This window comes from Prunus mume, linkage group LG4 (assembly GCF_029339155.1).
Source record: "Prunus mume cultivar Tortuosa linkage group LG4, ASM2933915v1, whole genome shotgun sequence".
NCBI lineage: Eukaryota > Viridiplantae > Streptophyta > Magnoliopsida > Rosales > Rosaceae > Prunus > Prunus mume.
The window spans coordinates 24,593,644-24,613,751 of NC_142701.1; the positions used below are offsets into that span (position 1 = coordinate 24,593,644).

The 20,108-nt window shown below is 34.8% G+C and overlaps 2 protein-coding genes across 2 annotated transcripts; both read left to right on the forward strand.

Annotated features, from left to right (window-relative positions):
• Positions 1-413: 413 nt before the first annotated feature.
• Positions 414-6,057, forward strand: LOC148918260 (choline-phosphate cytidylyltransferase 2-like). Its single transcript, XM_089050705.1, has 8 exons — positions 414-788; positions 1,439-1,552; positions 1,765-1,860; positions 2,101-2,143; positions 2,233-2,388; positions 2,540-2,620; positions 5,381-5,479; positions 5,588-6,057. Exons 1-8 carry the CDS (start codon positions 625-627, stop codon positions 5,831-5,833), a joined length of 999 nt encoding a protein of 332 aa, XP_088906831.1. The 5' UTR covers positions 414-624; the 3' UTR covers positions 5,834-6,057.
• Positions 6,058-17,317: 11,260 nt separating this feature from the next.
• Positions 17,318-19,140, forward strand: LOC103328995 (zinc transporter 8-like). The gene is made up of 3 exons (XM_008231423.3): positions 17,318-18,273; positions 18,392-18,541; positions 18,632-19,140. The coding sequence occupies exons 1-3, from the start codon at positions 17,659-17,661 to the stop codon at positions 18,935-18,937; spliced, it is 1,071 nt and encodes a 356-aa protein (XP_008229645.2). The 5' UTR covers positions 17,318-17,658; the 3' UTR covers positions 18,938-19,140.
• The last annotated feature ends 968 nt before the right edge of the window (positions 19,141-20,108 follow it).

The window sequence follows — 20,108 nt, forward strand, 5'->3', positions numbered from 1 at the left end:
CATGAAATCAGATTGGGCCAATCTTGGGCCTCGTACTTGGGCCTCATACTTTTGGAATATAAAGTTAAAATTGGGCATGTGATATGTTTTTGGGCCTAGACCATTATGCCACGGCCTTAGGTTTTTGGGCTCAATCCCCTAGTTTTGTTTTGAATTTGGGCCTTCCTCTTTTTAGGCCCAATACCTTCCTACTGGGTTATTGCCACATCATCTTCTATCATGTCGACATGGTATGTGACTTTGGCTAAACTTTTTCTTGTAAATACTAACCGCGCGTTATTCATCAACCGCGCAATAACTGTGCATGATGCATCCATTTTCCCCCATCTTAGAAAACGCAAGTCATAAAAGGAAATTAATAGCATCTTTCAATTCGAAAAAACCCACACTAGAAAAATGAAACAAAACAAATAGTTAGGGAGGGGGACGCGGAATTACCGCATATTCTGAGGTTATACAGTTTACCAGGGGACGCCGACGAATATCACAAATAAAGAGAGAAAAAAGAATGAGAGCTGAGAGAGAGAGAGAGAGAGACAAAGCCAAGCAGAGGTGGTGGTAGTCGTGGAGGTGGCAAATTGGTAAAAGCCCATACTCAAACTCAAGTTTCTTATTTGGATTCGAATGGCAGAGGTAAAGCCCAAAGATACTTGTGACACCAGCAACACCAGTGCCCATTCGAATTCCAACGACGATCAACCCGACCGCCTTGTTCGCGTCTACGCCGATGGGATCTACGATCTCTTCCACTTCGGCCATGCTCGCTCGCTCGAGCAAGCCAAGAAATCGTATGTGCTCTCCCTATCTCTCTCGCACACTCCTCCTTTTCAATTGCCATGTGTTGCTTTTGTTTTTGTTTCAGTGCAATCATGGTTTGATTCTCTGTTTTGCTTCATTTTCGAATCTGGGTTGTTCTTATTTTGGAGCTTCACTTGGTTTGTTTCATGAAATTTGTAACTTTTGTGTGTTTTGTTATCTGGGTATCTTTTATTTTGCTGTAATGTTTTGCTTATGCTGATTCACTTTTAATATCTGTGATTGTTAATCCTTTTTTTTTTCTTTTTACATGAATGCCTTGCTTTGGTTAAGCTTATTGGATTCACATACGTCGTAGAATAGTTAACCGATATGTACAAGCTTGTATGAAATTGTAATCTTAAAGTGTTTGAATAGCTACACAGATGATTCCTAAGTTAAAACTTGTCACGTATTCCCTTTTGACATTGTATCAGAACTAAAAACAGAGATGCATGGTGTGGGGATTTAGTTTTTTATTTGATGTATTGTTTTGTTATTATTCGCTAATTCTATGTCTTTGTTGCTGTATGTTCTGATTCTATTTTGTTATAGCGTTTGATTTGCTATAGCAACTTTTAAAATTGATATCATGTGGCATACTTATGTACATTTTTCTTATAAGTTCAATTTGCGATTTCAGGTTCCCTAACACCTATCTGCTCGTTGGTTGTTGTAATGATGAAACCACTCACAAGTTTAAAGGCAAGACTGTTATGACAGAGTCGGAACGTTATGAATCTCTTCGCCATTGCAAGTATGAATGTTCTCTGTTACCTTATTGTCCCTCTCCACCTTATAATTTTTTCTTTCTGAAATATTTCTTTTGGTTTTGCTGAGATGTAGTGTTTTTGTTAAAGCTATAACTTTTACATGTGTATGTGCTTGCATTGATGGCACATTTTCATACAATAGAATTTCAGAGAGTTGTATAATCAAGAATAACAAATATGGGTTTTGTTTGTGCAGGTGGGTAGATGAAGTCATTCCTGATGCACCTTGGGTGATAAATCAAGAATTTCTTGACAAGCATGAGATTGACTATGTGGCCCATGACTCTCTCCCGTAAGGATAGTTTTCTCAAGCTCTCACCTTTAAGCTCCAGTGTTAATAAAATACTTCAGCTTTATTCGTATGGTTTTTTTTTGGCCGGTATTGTTTCTATCAGTATACCATTATTTTGAAATATATGGTATATCTTAAATTTTATAGATATAAAAAGTAGGTGCGGATTTGTTACACCTTTTCTGTTAGAAGTGAAATTTATTATGGATTCTTTTGTACTTTTCAATATGTCTTTTACAGTTATGCTGATGCCAGTGGAGCTGGGAAAGATGTGTATGAATTTGTAAGTTTGGCACAAAGTACTTTTCTTTTGGCTTTTTTTCCCCCTTTTTTCTTTAACATATAATTTGTTAAGTGATTCTTTTCTTATAGGTCAAAGCAGTGGGGAGGTTTAAGGAAACAAAGAGAACTGATGGGATTTCGACATCGGACATTATAATGAGGATTGTAAAAGATTATAATCAGTATGTGTTGCGTAACTTGGATCGTGGATATACAAGAAAAGAGCTTGGTGTTAGTTTTGTGAAGGCAAGATTTTTCTCGTGTTTTCATCTATTCGATTTTCTTACTATGAAATATGGTTTTCTTGGGGTCTTGTTTTCAATCGACCTATCTATTGATATGGTAACTTTTCCATGGCGAAGGAACTTAGCTCTCTATTTTTGTTTCATATAAACAGGAAAAGCGGTTAAGGGTGAACATGAGATTGAAGAAATTACAAGAGAAAGTGAAGGAACATCAAGAAAAAGTGGGAGAGAAGGTATGTCTTTTTAATAATGACAGTAATCACAACCAGCATGGTGAATTATGTTAGGCACAAATACCTTTGTATAGTATCTTTGAGTTGCCATAATCACAACCAGCATAGTGAATAATAATGAATTTCGTTGCTGGTTTCCTTGTATCATGTGGCTTTGGATTACATCCAAAGACCCAGGGGTCTTAGGGTTCAAACTGGCATCGAATGGGGGAAATCTTGGGATTATTAACAATATTATAAGCTATATCAACGTAGCGAACTAGAAAACTCATCCGCTTGTCAATTAATTCTTGGTGTAATACTCACTTGTAAATGATTGGTGTCAGAATTTTTCACTGATCGGGTGTGATTGTTTCGTTTTATTTAATTTTTAATTCTGAACTCAGTGCCAAAAATGCATCTTCCATAACGAGCTGAAAACTCCTTTTATACTGAAGTCCATGTCTAGTTATGGACTCTTCTTGGTAGTGTCATGTAGTCAATGCACTATGTGCTCGTTTGTTACAAGGGATTGGCTTGGACTGGATTGGCCGAACTTTAATCCCATGTTTGTTTCCCATGGTTCGAATCTTAAATGGGATTAACTAATACTGGGCCCACCAAAAACACCTCCTTAAGTGTTCTTACGGAAGCCTGTGTGGAAAGGGCGGACAAATTGTCCCGAGCCCTTCACTAGCGACATTGCATCGCAGTGCCCCTCTCCCTCAACGAGCAACGTCGCCAGCAACCAACCACAACCAGCAAGCAAGAGCCAGCAGACCCACCCACCACCACTGCTTTCTCTCTCCTCCAGCTGCAACACAGATTCACCATATCCACCATGCCCACTGCATCATTGTCCCAAGCCATAACCAGTTTGAAATTCAAAGAAAAAAAAACACCACACAAATCCACTGCATCAACATCCCAATCTTCCCCCACCCCAGCAACATTGATGTTCCCCTCTCCCTTAACTCCTCCTCTACTCTCTGCAAATCCAAAAAAAAATTTTACAGAACTAAAAAGAACATAAATGGTTTTAATTTTGGCTAAGAAAAGAACGTAACAAGAGTTTTTTGGGGTTTGGGGAAGGGATGTTGTGAGATGATACCGAATTTGAGGGTACGAAAGGGGAGTGGTAGCTTGGGTTCTTTGCTTGTTTTTTGTCTGAAAATTTTCAAAGAGAAAAAGAGGAGAAGGGGAAGACATAATAGAAGAGGAAGAAGAGAGAAGATAAAAATTTTGAAAAAAAAATGAAGAGAAAAATAGACGGAAGAAGAGGAGAAGGAGAGAGGATGGAGAAGAAAGAGATGAAAAAGAAGCCAGCCGTGGAAGAAAAGAATGAGATGAAGAGAGAAGATATAATTATTTTTTTTAAAATCCACATGCCCTGTTTCTAAATATTAAAAAAAACTTGCTTTAAAAAAAAAATATTTAAAAAAATTTAGTCCTAGTTCAATCAAACATACAACAAGTGCAGTACAAGTGTTATTCAGCCTTGACCAGGCCAAGCCAATCCAAGACAATCCCAAAATTAAGTCTAGTCCATGACAGTCCACCGTACCAAACGACCCCTATATGTTCTTCAATCTCCTTCCAACGAAGAAGTAGATGAATATGACAATCTTTGTGTTTCCGATTTGAAAATGTTTTTGGCTTCCCGATTCATTTACATTATACCTTATGTTATTCATGTTGCTCTTGCTTATATGGAATTTCTTGGCTTTTTATAATTCCCAGTGTTAATTGGTATGCACCATGAGACCCAAATTAAGTCTGGTCAATGCCCTTTGTTAACAAAATGATGTAGGATATGGGTGAATTGAGTATTTAGGTAGTTTAGCGGAAGCGAAAACAATGGAAAACAGAAAATAGAACAAAAGGGATACGTCTGGAATCACTCCAGGGGTTTGGCTTCACACCAAGTAGTCTCCAATCTCTGGAAAATAAGCTTTTCTTTATATCTCAACAACTCAACTCCATAATGAATTACATAGACGGGGTATTTATAATAATCTAACGCTAGAGTGAAAAGAAAAATTAAACTTATTCTATGAAAGAAATCCTAATCCAAATAAAATAGGAAACTTAGAAATCCTACTGAAATCTGGAAAAACTAAAAATCCTAATGAAATCTGGAAAACTTAGAGAACCTAGGAACTAACAAATAAATTAGGAAACTAATTAATAATTCCCTCTTCCATCACTTTCGTTTGTAAACCCTAATGGGTTCGACAAATATGTCCTCATCACAAAATTTTCAACTATGTATATGCTCACGCCAATATACATGTAAACCTGCTTCTATATGCATAGCATGACATAACGGCATAAGGCACCAACAAGCAATCGCCGGATATATATAACATTGTCAAAGGGCCAAATAACAAATTCTGTCAATGAGTTTAAATTGATGAATGAAAGAAGATTGTCAAATTGACTGGACTTAAGTTTAATAATTAGGTAATAGAATTGTCGAAGGCAACAAAATTGCTAGCTATTGCACACCCCTGTTTAGGGGCCTGAGATCATGAAGTGTACTTAATAAGTGTTATGGAATTCAAATCTCTATGCAAAACCCACATACACTTGCACAGACATGAGAAAGGTTTTATCTTGAAGGAATAGATTCCTCCATCCTGATCTGAGAGAAAATGCTCCTGTATTTGTATAACGCCATCACAATCCATTTGCTAATTGCTAGATTGTAAATTTGCGTTCTCACCATCCAATCATTGTATATTTTTCTTACTGGTGTGCATTTCTGACTTGGTATTATAGATCCAGACTGTTGCTATGCATCGTAATGAGTGGGTAGAAAATGCTGATCGCTGGGTTGCTGGATTTCTTGAGATGTTTGAAGAAGGTTGCCATAAAATGGTAAAGACAATATATGCATTACCAATTGCATATAAACTGATATTTCTACAAGTAAACACCGTCTTAATAATTTTGGTGTCCTTACCCTGCGATGTGGGATTTTCTCAGGGCACAGCCATCAGAGATCGAATTCAAGAGAGCTTAAGAGGGCAGCAGTCGAGAGAAAAGTATCTGCTGGAAAATGGTAAGGCGGATAGTGATGATGAAGAATACTACGATGAGGATGATGACGAAGAGTACTATGATGATGAAGAATACTATGACGATGAAGAATATTATGAGGAGGTATATGGAAAAGATGGGAATAATGAGAAAGAAAAGGTTGAGAAAGAAAAGAATGAGCAAGGAAAGTAGTAGATGCTCTTTTCCATGCTTGCAGGATTTATTGGTTGTTGTACCATTGCGGCTTGTTCATGGAGTTGTGTAAAATGAAATGTGATTCCCTGTGGTTGAAAAGGGGAACTCTGAGTCAGACATAGTGTAGTATAACTTTGCTGTTTTTTGTTCATCTATCTCCAGTGTGGTTAGGACACAGTTATACATGATAGTGATATTTGTCTTTGCGTTTCTGCTTGCCATCTCTGTCCAATTTGAACTTGTGCTTTGTGTTCACCCTCCTGGCAACTCAAAGGTTTTAGATGGAGAAATACTTCCTTATCCCTGGTTCATTGTCCGTTTATGTCTCTCTTCTCCGGGTGACATGAGGAGAGAGATAAAGATCGCGGGCAATGAAACGGGAATAGGGAAGGTTCTCTTGTTCAGATGGGATCATCTTTTTTACTTTTATTTCCTACTTTAAAATGACAAAACCAACTTAGCTTTCGATGGTAAAAGTGAAAGTTTGATGAGACAATTCCTTGATCATTGCGTTTGGATTTGTACGCGTTCGATGATTCCTATCAGATTTTTTGTACTATCTCAGACGTGGATGGCAATGCACAATGCCAATGTCTGGTGGTCGACGTTCGGTTAAAACGCATCTGCTTCAAGCATATCGACAAACATATCCCACTTCCGCTATTGTTGTTTCTTATTTTATTTTCTCTGTCCTTTTGGTCAATGGTCATGCGCATCTACTTCTTCATTTGAGAGACTAAAACCATTTTATAATTCATCACTGTAGTCACCTCTAGAGGTGTACGTGTGTCATGTTTTAGGTCCTAAAGCTCTGTTTAACTTGGCTTCCGATACTTCGTAAATGATTTTTCTTAGATTTATCGCACGTCTATATGGGTGATTTCTAATCGTTGATGGAGTGCAAATTATACTTAGATCAATGATTGCAAATTGTGCACGTAAGCACAACTATATTTTTAATAGTTAAAAGGTGAAAATTCTAATTTTAATAGTGAAATGAAATGTCCATGTAAATTTTTCAATGTTGCATAAGATATATATATATATATATATATATATGGCAAAAATTCACTTTTCGTTCCTATAGTTTGATGAAATTTTTACTTTCAAAAATTCACTTTTCGTCCCTATAGTTTGATGAAATTTTTATTTTCATTCATGTGGTTTCAATTCTGGCAGTGTGACCTTCGTAGATTTTTTTGCAATTTACGTGCAAGTGTATTTTGAACGGAATTAGATGGAAATTTAGTTTGTTTTTCCACATGTCAATTCAGCATAAAATTTTCTTTGTTTTTCCTTCTTGTTACAATGGACTTGGATTTTCTCATGGATTTTCAATCACTCATTACAAATTTCGGTGACTTTGGGTTGGTTTGGAAACTTCCTCGCAATTTCCAAACTACAAGTCTTGTGGGCCTTGGACATTGATGCAAATGCATGGGAAAGGAATCAACTAGACTAATGATACAGATTGAACATTTGACTCTTTAGCCAAAAAGCAAACACTTCTCCTCTATTGAATTGTAAAGACACTACACCATCAACTGAATGCCTTTTTTTAAAATATATACTTTTTTAACACTTCTCCTCTATTGAATTCTGAGATTTAAACTACATAATTTGATGCTAATTATGGAGAAATAAAACACAAAACTTCAGAAAAAACAATCTAGCAAATGGCACAAAGAAAAAGAACAAAAAATTATCAACATCCTAGACTGCTTGGTTGAAGCCCATTTGGCTAGCAGAGACTACAACCAGCTCCAAGAAGAAGAGCTATATTAGCGCCCCACTTGAAGTCTTCCATTGCTCTGCATTTTTGGGTTCATAAAATCAGCTGCTAGCAGATCAACAAGGGACATATAGATTAAGCCCTGTATTTGACCAAAAAAGTTAGGGCGTTTATCTAGTGAGAACAATAAATGAGAATGTTATATAAGAACACCATTGGATTAAATTGAACGATTGAGATTAAAACATGGTTTTAATAGGTTTCACATACAAACGGGTAAAACAAAACCCATATACCCAATACCCATCAGACATCTCCTCTTTTTCTTCAAATTTTCCTATTTGTCCCTACCTGCACTGCACATCTCATCTTTGACTTGTCTATCTCCATCTTCTTCTTCCTCTCTCTCCAACCATTTTCTCTATATCAACTACAAATTAACCTTTTTGTTTTATCATATGACAATAAAAAAAAACCCAACTAGTGATAGGTTAGCAAAATATTCAAGATCTTCAAAATCTGGCATACCCTTTTCTTTGATTCCATCCTCTTGAACCCTCAGATTTAACAAATAGTATTTATTTTATCTTTATGATTTTGGAACTCTATTTTCTTATTTTTCTTTGGGTTGTCAAAAACAACCAACTCCATCGCTTCCTAAAAAGGAATTCATATGATTCGGTTATCATGTTTGTCGATTTTCTATTTCTTTTATAACATGGCCACGGATTTGCAGGCTATAGCATCGGTTGCTCAGCTCCATTTTTGTGTTTTTCTGATATGGATTTCTTGGATCTTGGTATCTTATTATGTATTTTGTGTTTGATTTGTTGATTTGTATGCCATCAAATAATTTAGGTTGTTGATATCTTATTTTGTAATTTAGGCTACATCTTTATCTCACTCCCTATTTGATGCCCTTAGCATGTTGTAGACAATCTATTTATCTTCAAATTGTTTTGATTTAAAGTTTAAGGTAATCCACTCATCACCCAATTTGGTTTAAAATTCAAGAACATGAGAAACCATCTCTTACGTGATAAACTTTTTTGTCTCCTGTCATTATTGTGTATCATACTTGTAGCATATTTCAGGCTGTCTATGTGGATAATGGAGTCATTTATGTATCATCATGGTTATGGTTATGCACCCTAGGACATCTCTGTTGTGCATCTGAATAGTGCATTGTCAGTAACTCAAATGTGTGTCATTCTCGCGTAGCGCCATGTGTTATTAAAGTTTCATATTAGAGTTTCATTTTGTGTATATTTATCTTAATAAATGCACAAAAAATTAATATAAAAATCAGAAAATACATAAAAAATTTCTACAAACTCCTTGCGACATTATCTTTGACTATGAAGCGTGAAATTTCAATTTTGAGTTTGGGAAATTTGAAGTAATAAATTGAGGAAGAGTTGTAGTGATGAAGGGTAATGATCTTTATACTTGGAGTTATACAAACTTCTTGAGAAATTATTTGATTTTTTTTATAAGTCAAAATTATATTTTACATCTCAAAACATGTAGAAAATGTCATAAGGAGTTCTTAGGATTTTTTGGGGTATTTTTCTATTTTTTTAATGAATTTATTATGATTTTTGGAAGTTAAGGCATTAGAAAATAATTTTAAATGGAAGAGAATGACAAGTGGCAGCACCTGAATGGTGCATCGTCAGTTCTTCAGACGTGTGTCATTCTCGCGTAGCACCATGTATCATTAGAGTTTCATTTTGTATGTATTATCTTAATAAATTCACCAAAAATAAATTAAAAATTCAGAAAAATACACCAAAATTTTCTAAAAATTCCTTGCGCCATTATCTTCTACTATGAAGCGTGAAAGTTCAAATTTGAGTTTGGAAAATTTGAAGTAATAATTAGAGGAAGAGTTGTAGTGATGAAGAATAATGATCTTTACACTTGGTGTTATAAAAACTTGACTATGAAAAATTATTTGATTTTTTTATAAGTCAAAATTATATTTTAAATCTCAAAACATGTAGAAAATGTTACAAGGAGTTCGTTGGATTTTTTGGGGTATTTTTCTGCCTTTTAATGAATTTATTATGATTTTTGGAAGTTAAAGCATTAAAAAAGAGTAATGAATGGAAGAGAATGACAAGTGGCACTGACTGGTGCATCGTCAGACTTCAGACGTGTGTCATTCTCGCGTAGCGCCACGTGTCATTAGAGTTTCATTTTGTGTGTATTTATCTTAATAAATACACATAAAATGAATAAAAACTCAGAAAAATACACCGAAATTTTTTACAAATTCCTTGCAACATTATCTTCGACTATGAAGTGTGAAAGTTCAAATATGAGTTTGAGAAATTTGAAGTAAAAATTGGAGGAATAGTTGTAGCGATGAAGAGTAAAGATCTTTACACTTGGTGTTATACAAACTTGACTACGAAAAATTATTTAATTTTTTTATAAGTCCAAATTATATTTTAAATCTCAAAACATGTAGAAAATGTCATAAGGAGTTTGTAGGATTTTTTGGGGTATTTTTCTGTTTCTAATGAATTTATTTAGATTTTTGGAAGTTAAGGCATTAGAAAATAGTTTTAAATGGAAGAGAATGACAAGTGGCAGTGCCTGAATGGTGCATAGTCAGTTCTTCAGACTTGTGTCATTCTCGCGTAGTGCCACATGTCATTAGAGTTTCATTTTGTGTGTATTTATATTAATAAATACACCAAAAATAAATAAATAAATCAAAAAAATACACCGAAAATTTCTAAAATTCCTTGCGACATTATATTCAACTATGAAGCGTGAAAGTTCAAATTTGAGTTTGGAAAATTTGAAGTAATAATTAGAGGAAAAGTTGTAGGGATGAAGAATAATGATCTTTACACTTGGTGTTATAAAAACTTGACTATGAAAAATTATTTGATTTTTTTATAAGTTAAAATTATATTTTAAATCTTAAAACATGTAGAAAATGTTACAAGGAGTTCGTAGGATTTTTTGGGGTATTTTTGTGCTTTTTAATGAATTTATTATGATTTTTGGAAATTAAAGTATTAAAAAAGAGTAATGAAGGGAAGAGAATGACAAGTGGCAGCATCTGACAAGTGCATCGTCAATATTTCAGACGTGTGTCATTAGAGTTTCATTTTGTGTGTATTTATCATAATAAATACACCAAAAATAAATTAAAAAAATCAGAAAAATACACCAAAAATTTCTAAAATTTCCTTGCGACATTATCTTTGACTATGAAGTGTGAAAATTCAAATTTGAGTTTGGAAAATTTGAAGTAATAATTGGAGGAAGAGTTGTAGTGATGAAGGTTAATGTTCTTTACACTTGGTGTTATACAAACTTGAAGTTGAGAAATTATTTAATTTTTTTATAAGTCAAAATTATATTTTAAATTTCAAAACATGTAGAAAATGCCACAAGGAGTTAGTAGGATTTTTTGGAGTATTTTAATGCTTCTTAATAAATTTATTATAAATTTTGGAAGTTAAAGCATTAAAAAATAAAAATAAATAGAAGAGAATGACAAGTGGCGACTCTTGCATCATCGATTGGATGTGTGCCATTCTCGCTTAGCGCCACGTGTCATTAGAGTTTCATTTTATGACACGTGGCGCTATGCAAGAATGACACACACCTGAAGAATTGATGATGCACCATTCAGATGCTGCCACTTATCATTCTCTTCTATTTAAAACTATTTTCTAATGCCTTAACTTCCAAAAATCATAATAAATTCATTAAAAAACAGAAAAATATTCCAAAAAATCCTACAAACTCCTTGTGACATTTTCTACATGTTTTGACATTTAAAATATAATTTTGACTTATAAAAAAATTAAATAATTTCTCAAAGTCAAGTTTGTATAACACAAAGTGTAAAGAACATTAACCTTCATCACTACAACTCTTCTTCCAATTATTACTTCAAATTTCCCAAACTCAAATTTGAACTTTCAAGCGTCATGGTTGAAGATAATGTTGCAAGGAATTTCTAGAAATTTTGGTGTATTTTTCTAATTTTTAAATCATTTTTTGTATATTTATCTTAATAAATATACACAAAATGAAACTCTAATGACACGTGACGCTAAAGGAGAGTGACACGCGTCTGAATCTGACGATGCACCAGTCAGGTGCTGCCACTTGTCATTCTCTTCCATTTAATACTATATTTTAATCATTTAACTTTCAAAAATTATAGTAAATTTATTAAAAAGCAGAAAAATATTCCAAAAAATCCTACGAACTCCTTGCGACATTTTCTACATGTTTTGAGATTTAAAATATAATTTTGACTTATAAAAGAATCAAATAATTTCTCAAAGTCAAGTTTGTATAATACCAAGTATTAAGATCGTTAACCTTTATCACTATAACTCTTCCTCCAATTATTACCAAAATTTCCAAACTCAAATTTGAACTTTCACGCTTCATGTTGAAGATAATGTCGCAAGGAGTTTGTAGAAATTTTCTTTGTATTTTTTCAATTTTTTTTTTTTTTTTTGTATTTATGAAACTTTAATGACACGTAGCTACGCGAGAATGACACACATCTGAAGTACAGAAGATACACCATTCAGGTATTGCACTTGTCATTCTCTTCCCTTTATTACTATTTTTTAATGCTTTAACTTCCAAAAATTGTAATAAATTTATTAAAGACCAGAAAAATACCCCAAAAAATTCTACAAACTCTTTATGACATTTTCTACATGTGTTGATATTTAAAATATAATTTTGACTTACCAAAAATTCAAATAACCATAGTGATTCAACAGAGATGTTGCATGTGTTGTCCTGTGCATAACCATAGCCGAGATATTGCATGTGTTGTAGGATGCATAACCATAACCATGATGATACATAAATGACACATTATCCCCATAGATAGCCTGTAATATGCAACAAGCATGATACACAATGATTATAGGATACAAAAAAGTTTATCACGTAAGAGATGGTTTATCATGTTCTTGAATTTTAAACCGAATTAGGTGATAAGTAGAATATCTTCAACTTTAAATCAGAAAAAGTTGAAGATAAATAGATTGTCTATAACAAGCTAAGGGTATCAAATAGGAGTGAAAAAGAGATGCAGCCCAAATGACAGAATAAGATATCAACAAGCTAAATTATTGGACGGTATACAAATCAACAAATCAACAACCCAAAATACAGAATAAGATACCAAAATCCAAGAAATCCATATTAGAAAAACGCAAAAATGGAGTTGAGCAGCCGATGCTATGTAAATCATTCTAGTAAGTAAAATCAAAACAAAGGGCATTGATTTGGACTTGACGGCCTTCCCATCTATGGATGGCAAAAATCCCTCGGGGACGGGTCCCTATCGGGTCCCCGACCCTAACGGGGGGAGATTTAGGGCCAAACGGGTATCGGGAATGAGGATCCCCGAACTTGAAAAATCCCCTACGGGTATGGGGAGGGGATGGTATTGGCGTCCCCATCCCCGAACCCGCCCCTAAAATATATATGTTTATATTTAAATAAATAAATAAATAAATATAATATTTTTGTTTAACCCTAAGTTAACCTCCCTCTTCTAATTCTTCCTAATCTTCTTTGGAATTTCATATTGATTTGATTTTGAATAGTTGAGTTGAACTTTATAGTTAATTTGGAAGTGTTGAATAATAATTTGATATGAAACTTAATGTTAAAATGTATGATAAATATTTTTTATGCAAAAACAAATTGGGGATTCGGGCCGGGTATGGGGAATAGTCCCCCGATGGGAACGGGATGGGGATTCCCAAAACCTATTAAACGGGATGGGTTCAGGGACGGGGCGGGATGGAGAGTGGGGCGGGGATGGTATTGTCATACCCGGCCCTACCGACCCGTTGCCATCCCTATTCCCATCCCCCTCCTAGCCATCATTGCCCTACCTGATCCGCCCATTCCCACCCAAAACCATATGTAGACCCACCCAACACCCACCCGAAACCCAACCCAAATCTCATCATCCACTCCTCACCTCTCATATCTCTCCTAAGAACTCTCCTAAGAACCCACAACCATCTCAAATCCATTTTTTTTTGTAAAATCAATATGCTTAATTTTTTTTTTTTCAGATCTGGAACTTGGGTTTGGTGGATGTCGAAAAGAGAATGGGTAAAGAGAAAAAGGGAGATAGAAAGAGGGTGGGATGGGGGTGGTGTGTGTTGATTAACTCCTTATTCAGAGTCTCTTGTTTGTTTGAGAAAAATAGTTGTTCCAGTGGGGTCTTGATAGAGAAGTTGAAGAGGATGGGGTCTCAGTTAGATATATGGGTTTTGTTTGACCTATTTCCATGTGAAACCCTTTAAAGCCATCTTTTAATTTCAACTATCCAAGTTTATTCAACGGTCTAGATACAAGTTCGCACTTAATGTTCTCATATAGCTGTTCTCACTTGATCCGACTCGAAAAAGTTAAGCCCTATACATTGCCCCCTAGGCCTTCTCCAACTCATTTGATCCTAAACTCAAATTTTCCCCTCTCCAAAAAGTAATTATTTGGGTTTTGCCTGAACTCAAATAGTTTTTTCCCCTCAACCTCAAATTTTAAGTCTGCAACTTTATTAAATTGTTTAAAAATGATTTAAGTCTAATTTTTTTTTTCATGGATAACATTTCTTCATTTAATCTTTTTAAATAACTTCATAATTTAATTTTTTGAACAATTTAACCTAAAAAAAATTAAAATTCCACAAATATAATTTTATTTGAGAAATAAGTGGTTATTTATAGAGTTTGGAGTGAGTTTTGAAGTTGGATTTGATTTATATAATTTAAAATATTATTTTGACCGTTGGATTTAAATTTTAGCAGTTGAATGTTTTTTTTCTACCTTTAAAATAGTTTAGATTTAATATGGATCGTTGGATTTGGGTATTATTGGAATAAGAAAAAAGAAAAAAAGAAAAAAGATGAGACAGAATCTGTTGCAACAGAGTGCGACACCTGGCGCCCATTGATTCCTCCTTGCACATGAGCTGCGTCAGACTTAAGTGGGCTCCACCAAAAAGTTTTCCAGTCGAGAAAATAGCTAGACTTTGAAGCCAATCCAGTGCAATATAATACTTCCAATAAGAACTCACAAGCATGGCCAGGCTAGCCAGCCACTTTCTTTCATCTTCAAACTCACAAGCATGGCCAGGCTAGCCAGCCACTTTCTTTCATCTTCAAGGACATGTATATAGTTACCTACACTGCGCATAATCTAAAACCTTTTTTGTTTCTGATCAAGACAGCCCAAGTTAATTTGGTAGCTTATCCAAACCTTGCTCAGTATTAATTTAATACAAAGTGGCAAAAACTGTAGCCAAGTCCATTCATGAAGAAGACAGTCCATTGAAGAATTATTAATCTATGATTTGATTCTCTCACCTCTCTCTCTTAATTCAACGTTGTCATGCTCTTCATTGATCTCTTTCTTAATGATCATATTATTGCATTGACTTGGACCAAAGTTCAAGTGACATGTGAGGGGATTTTTTTTTATAGTTGTGCTCTTCCACGACATGTGGGGGGTTAATATGCTCATTGCTCAACATAGTCGCCTTCATTTATCAGCACCAGATCAATTGGCTTGTGCTTATCATATAACTTAATATATATATATATATATATATATAAAGCAAAAGCAGAGAATTGTGAAACATTTAAAATATCAGAAAATGCCATTGGTTAGTTCAAACATTAAGAATTGAAATTATTAATTAAATAAGGATAATATGGTAAATTTATATTTTTTCATATTAAAAAAATTAAAATTAAAAACAAAATTAGATAATAGGTCATACTTTTATGGAACATAACTACCCATGTTATCTTTCCTTAATTCTAAAAATTAAAAAAAAAAATCAATTGGTATATGCGTGAGCATGTGCCAAGGGAGAAATTATACAATAGTACGGTTATACCACGTCATCTTATGATACTTTCACTCAAATATTGCCACTTGTCCAATTTAAAAAAAAAATGATTTGCTTTTTCACAGCTGGACTTTTACTTAATTTTCATATTTTATATAGAATTAGAAAAATAAAAATAAATTAAAAAGTACCATAGCCGCCACCCCTCTCTCTCTTCTTCCCCTTCTCTCTTCCTCTTCACCACTACCACTATCAGTGGCCACCCCTCTCTCTTCCCCTTCTCTCTTTCTCTTCCTCCCCTTCTCTCTTCCTCTTTCAAACAATATCGTTATCTTCCATAGTGCCCCTACACCTTTCTCTTATTTCTCTCAGACCTAGACCTTTCTTAGATTGCCACTGGCCGATCCTGATTACCCAAGCATGAACTATTTTTAATTATCAAGACTACTTCCCAACTATTATCATCAAAACCAGTTTAATCATCCTCCCTCTAAACCCAACCCCACTGCGTGAAATTAGTATAAGGGATAAAGAGAAAGAGGAAGGGAGAGGGAGCGGTCATAAGCAGTACTAGAGATTAGGTTCATCGGGTTGGGGTGGTGCTGCTGTTGGGGCAATACTCTTATTTTATTTTATTTTATTTTAATTTTTTATCAAGTCTTTTATTTTTATAATTCTATTTCAAAATATAAAAACTGAGAAGCCCAGCTGTAAAAAAGTAAATTATTTAATTTTAAAAATGAACACATGGCAATATTTAAGTGGGAGTACTATAAGTTGACGTGATATATATATGTACTATTGTATAATGAATAATGCTACTCTTACCATATTTGTATACCACATTCTCATATCACCTTATGTGGCAGATGAGGTGGACAACACATCAATTAAAATTGATTTAAAGTTTTCTTATCTTTTATGATTTATTGACACTTTTTAATTGATGTGATTGTCCACTTCATCTCATAAATGATATGAAAATAGATATAAATGTGGTAAGTGTAGCATTTTCTCGTGCCAAGGGGCTAGTTAGAATAATATCCATTGCATGCCACTCTGTTCCTCAAAGGGTTATTATGTCTGCTCCCCAGTTATATCTTTATGGTCTCGGTGGGAATCGGGGCTTTGTTCTGTAGTTGTTTCTTGTTGTTTTGTTCCTCATCCCAAAAATGAAGGATAGTTAATCTATTTCTGACCCAAAATCATTGTGGAACTAACGTTTGATTAATGGTTAGAAATTACCTAAGTATGCGTGCACGACTAACGTCCTTGCAAGATTCTTACGGGAAAGACTAATGCCGAAATGACCCCAGCTAGATAATTGATTGAATGGGATGAATTCTGTTCAAAAACTGTGGTTCTCTTCTTACTTCGCCTACAGAATTTTTTATCAATATATTTGCTGAAAATATATACAAGTCAATCCAATAAATAAAGGGTGCCAAAAAACCTAGTATTGTTGAATTAGGATACAAAAATCCCTAATAATAATAAATAAATAAAAGGATATAAAAAAGGGTCTATATCAATATAATTGATACCTATTTGAGAGGAAAGTAATTATTAATTAAGGAAAAAACAAAAAATCAGAGTCTGTGATGGGATGGCCTCTCCTACACATCCGGTTTCAAAACGGAAAAATTAATTGAATTTAAAAAATAATGCAACACACTATATCGCCATTCTTTGTTGAATTTTACCATTTCAAGCGTTGACCCTCCATTTGAAAGCTCTTGCCACCCTTTTCTGCTACTTGTTATGTCGACATTCTTACAACACTCGAAATTAATACAGGGGTTTTTCCGAACCAACTCATTTTTATGGTTGGTTGTTTCAATCCCTCTCTGAAGACAAAATCAAATCCTTTTCCAAGACAAAGTCGTCCATGTCCACTCATGATTTCTTCACCATTATCTCTGATCTAATGCATCCCCTATTCCTGCATATCCATGATTTCTGAGTTTTAAGATTATTGTTTAGTTTAGTTCATGACCTCATTATTTTCTTAAACCTTTTTAAAAATTTTAAGTCTTTCCTTTGAAGTCAAAGACACAAAATACCCTACACTCTCCTATCCTATATAAATTGGCACCACCCCTTCAAACCTTCTCTCATTCTCTCACTCCTCTTCTTCTCTCTCTTGTGATCACTTATTTTGATTGATTTTGAGTACTTTTCTTCATATTCTGCCTACTTGTTTAGATTTTTAGGATGAACAAACTTAGACAACATAGTTTCTTGGCTTTCTTATGCCTCCTCCTTATACTTCCAACTTTAGTTTTCGGAGAGTGCACATGTGACGAAGAAGAAGATGGGGACCGGAACAAAACCGAAGCCCTCAAGTACAAACTGGCAGCGATTGCATCGATACTAGTTGCCAGTGCAATCGGTGTTTGCATTCCGATTCTTGGGAAGAGCATCCCGGCTTTGCACCCCGACAGGAACATCTTCTTCCTCATCAAGGCCTTTGCAGCCGGTGTCATATTGGCTACCGGGTTCATACACGTGCTCCCAGATGCTTTTGATAACTTGACATCGCGGTGCCTTAAGGAGAATCCATGGGGGAAGTTCCCCTTCACTGGGTTTGTGGCCATGGTTGCTGCCATTGGGACCTTGATGGTGGATGCCTCTGCCACTTCTTATTACAGCAGGTCCCACTTCAAGAACAATAGGGCGCAGCCTGAGGAGAGCGTCGGCGATGAGGAGAAGGCTGGAGAGCATGAGGATCACTTGCATGTTCATACTCATGCAACTCATGGTCATGCTCATGGTTCAGTTGACACTTCACCTACAACACAACTTCTTAGGCACAGAGTGATTTCACAGGTACTTCTAATTTTATTTTGCTTAGCAGAGAGTGTTGCTTTTTGATTTGTTATTTATGTTGGTTTATGTTTAGTAATTAGTGGGGAATATTGATTGATTATTTTTGAACTTGTTGCAGGTTTTGGAGTTGGGGATTATTGTGCATTCTGTCATTATTGGAATTTCTTTAGGTGCTTCTGAAAGTCCTGACACCATAAGGCCTCTTGTAGCTGCCTTGACCTTCCATCAGTTTTTCGAAGGCATGGGACTTGGTGGATGCATATCTCAGGTAATTGCTTTGCATACTTGACTAATCTATAAGTTCAATTAAGCTCTGGAAGATGCTGAGAGGATTTTTTGTTTTTCTTACTTTTTGTAGGCGAAATTCAAGGCTCGAGGAGTTGCAATCATGGCTCTGTTCTTCTCTCTTACAACTCCTGTTGGAATTGCAATTGGTATCGGAATTTCAAACGTTTATAAAGAAAACAGCCCAACTGCCCTCATCGTTGAAGGCGTTTTCAATGCAGCATCAGCCGGTATCTTAATCTATATGTCCCTTGTTGATCTGCTAGCAGCTGATTTTATGAACCCAAAAATGCAGAGCAATGGAAGACTTCAAGCTGGGGCTAATATAGCTCTTCTTCTTGGAGCTGGTTGTATGTCTCTGCTAGCCAAATGGGCTTAAACTAAGCAATATTGATAATTTTTTGTTCTTTTTCTTTGTGCCATTTGCTAGATTGTTTTTTCTCAAGTTTTGTGTTTTATTTCTCCATAATTAGCATCAAATTATGTAGTTTAAATCTCAGAATTCTGTGTTAAAGAAAAGCATTAAGTTGATGGTGTAGTTTCTTTACAATTCAATAGAGAAGTGTTTGTTTTTTTGCTAAAGAGTCAAACATTCAATCTGAACCATTAGTCTAGTTGATTCCTTTCCCATGCATTTGCATCAATGTCAAAGGTCCACAATATTGTAATTGGAAAATTGAGAGGAAGTGTGCCCCCCCTTTTTTCCAAAGTGATGGAAAAAGTCACCAGAAATTTGTAATGAGCGATTGAAAATTCAAGTCCATTGTAACAAAAAGGAACGCAAAAGAAATTCTATGCTGAACTGACATGTAGGATTGAGATGGTTCTTGGCCAAACCAATACTTCCAGTTTCAAAACTTCAAGATTATCATTATCATTGCTGACTCTTAAACACCTTGCTTTTTATTTTTATTTTTATTTTATGGTGATATAAAAAGATATTTACATATACTGGTCAAGGTGTATCTGTTTGGACAAGAAGTAGGCATTTACATTGCTTTGCTCCTGGCTTTCTTCACATAGCTTTCTTCTTGGATGATATCGTCAACTTAACATAAAAAATAATGAATTTTACAAGAAACAACTGCTGTAACTTTTCTTGAGTAAAAACAAGATGACAAAAACTTTTCCAAGTTTATGAAGGTAATTTATCACTCTGTTTGCTATTTATTTTTTGAAGAATCCTGGCCATCTATGTTGCTTTCTTTACTTAGCAGTTAGCGACACTGTTTCTTTAACTTGCTTACATCGATCATTCGGCTTCACCTACCTCCTCTCTTCCCATCACAATCTCTCTGATTCATGAATCATTCTTACAACCAGGCGATATTCTAAACTACTCTAATTTACCGGGGCAATCAAATTTGATGCGAGTTTTGATTTATTATATAGATTATATATTTCATATAGTCTACAACCATTGGCCCATTAATATAATAGTCTTCAAGAAGGCCCACTCAAGAACAAAGCAAAGGTTCCAAAGTTTCCAGCAGGCTGCACCAAGATTCCAAGTGTCCAGCCTTTGATACTTCGGTCCCCAAATCTCAGTG

Excerpts from the sequence above, each read along its gene's own strand:
- LOC148918260 (XM_089050705.1), top strand. The coding sequence starts at position 625 with ATGGCAGAGGTAAAGCCCAAAGATACTTGTGACACCAGCAACACCAGT. Across the intron at positions 789-1,438 it reads CTCGAGCAAGCCAAGAAATC|GTTCCCTAACACCTATCTGC; the intron begins GTATGTGCTCTC and ends TTGCGATTTCAG. Across the intron at positions 2,144-2,232 it reads GGAAAGATGTGTATGAATTT|GTCAAAGCAGTGGGGAGGTT; the intron begins GTAAGTTTGGCA and ends CTTTTCTTATAG.
- LOC103328995 (XM_008231423.3), top strand. The coding sequence starts at position 17,659 with ATGAACAAACTTAGACAACATAGTTTCTTGGCTTTCTTATGCCTCCTC. Across the intron at positions 18,274-18,391 it reads GGCACAGAGTGATTTCACAG|GTTTTGGAGTTGGGGATTAT; the intron begins GTACTTCTAATT and ends AACTTGTTGCAG. Across the intron at positions 18,542-18,631 it reads TTGGTGGATGCATATCTCAG|GCGAAATTCAAGGCTCGAGG; the intron begins GTAATTGCTTTG and ends TACTTTTTGTAG.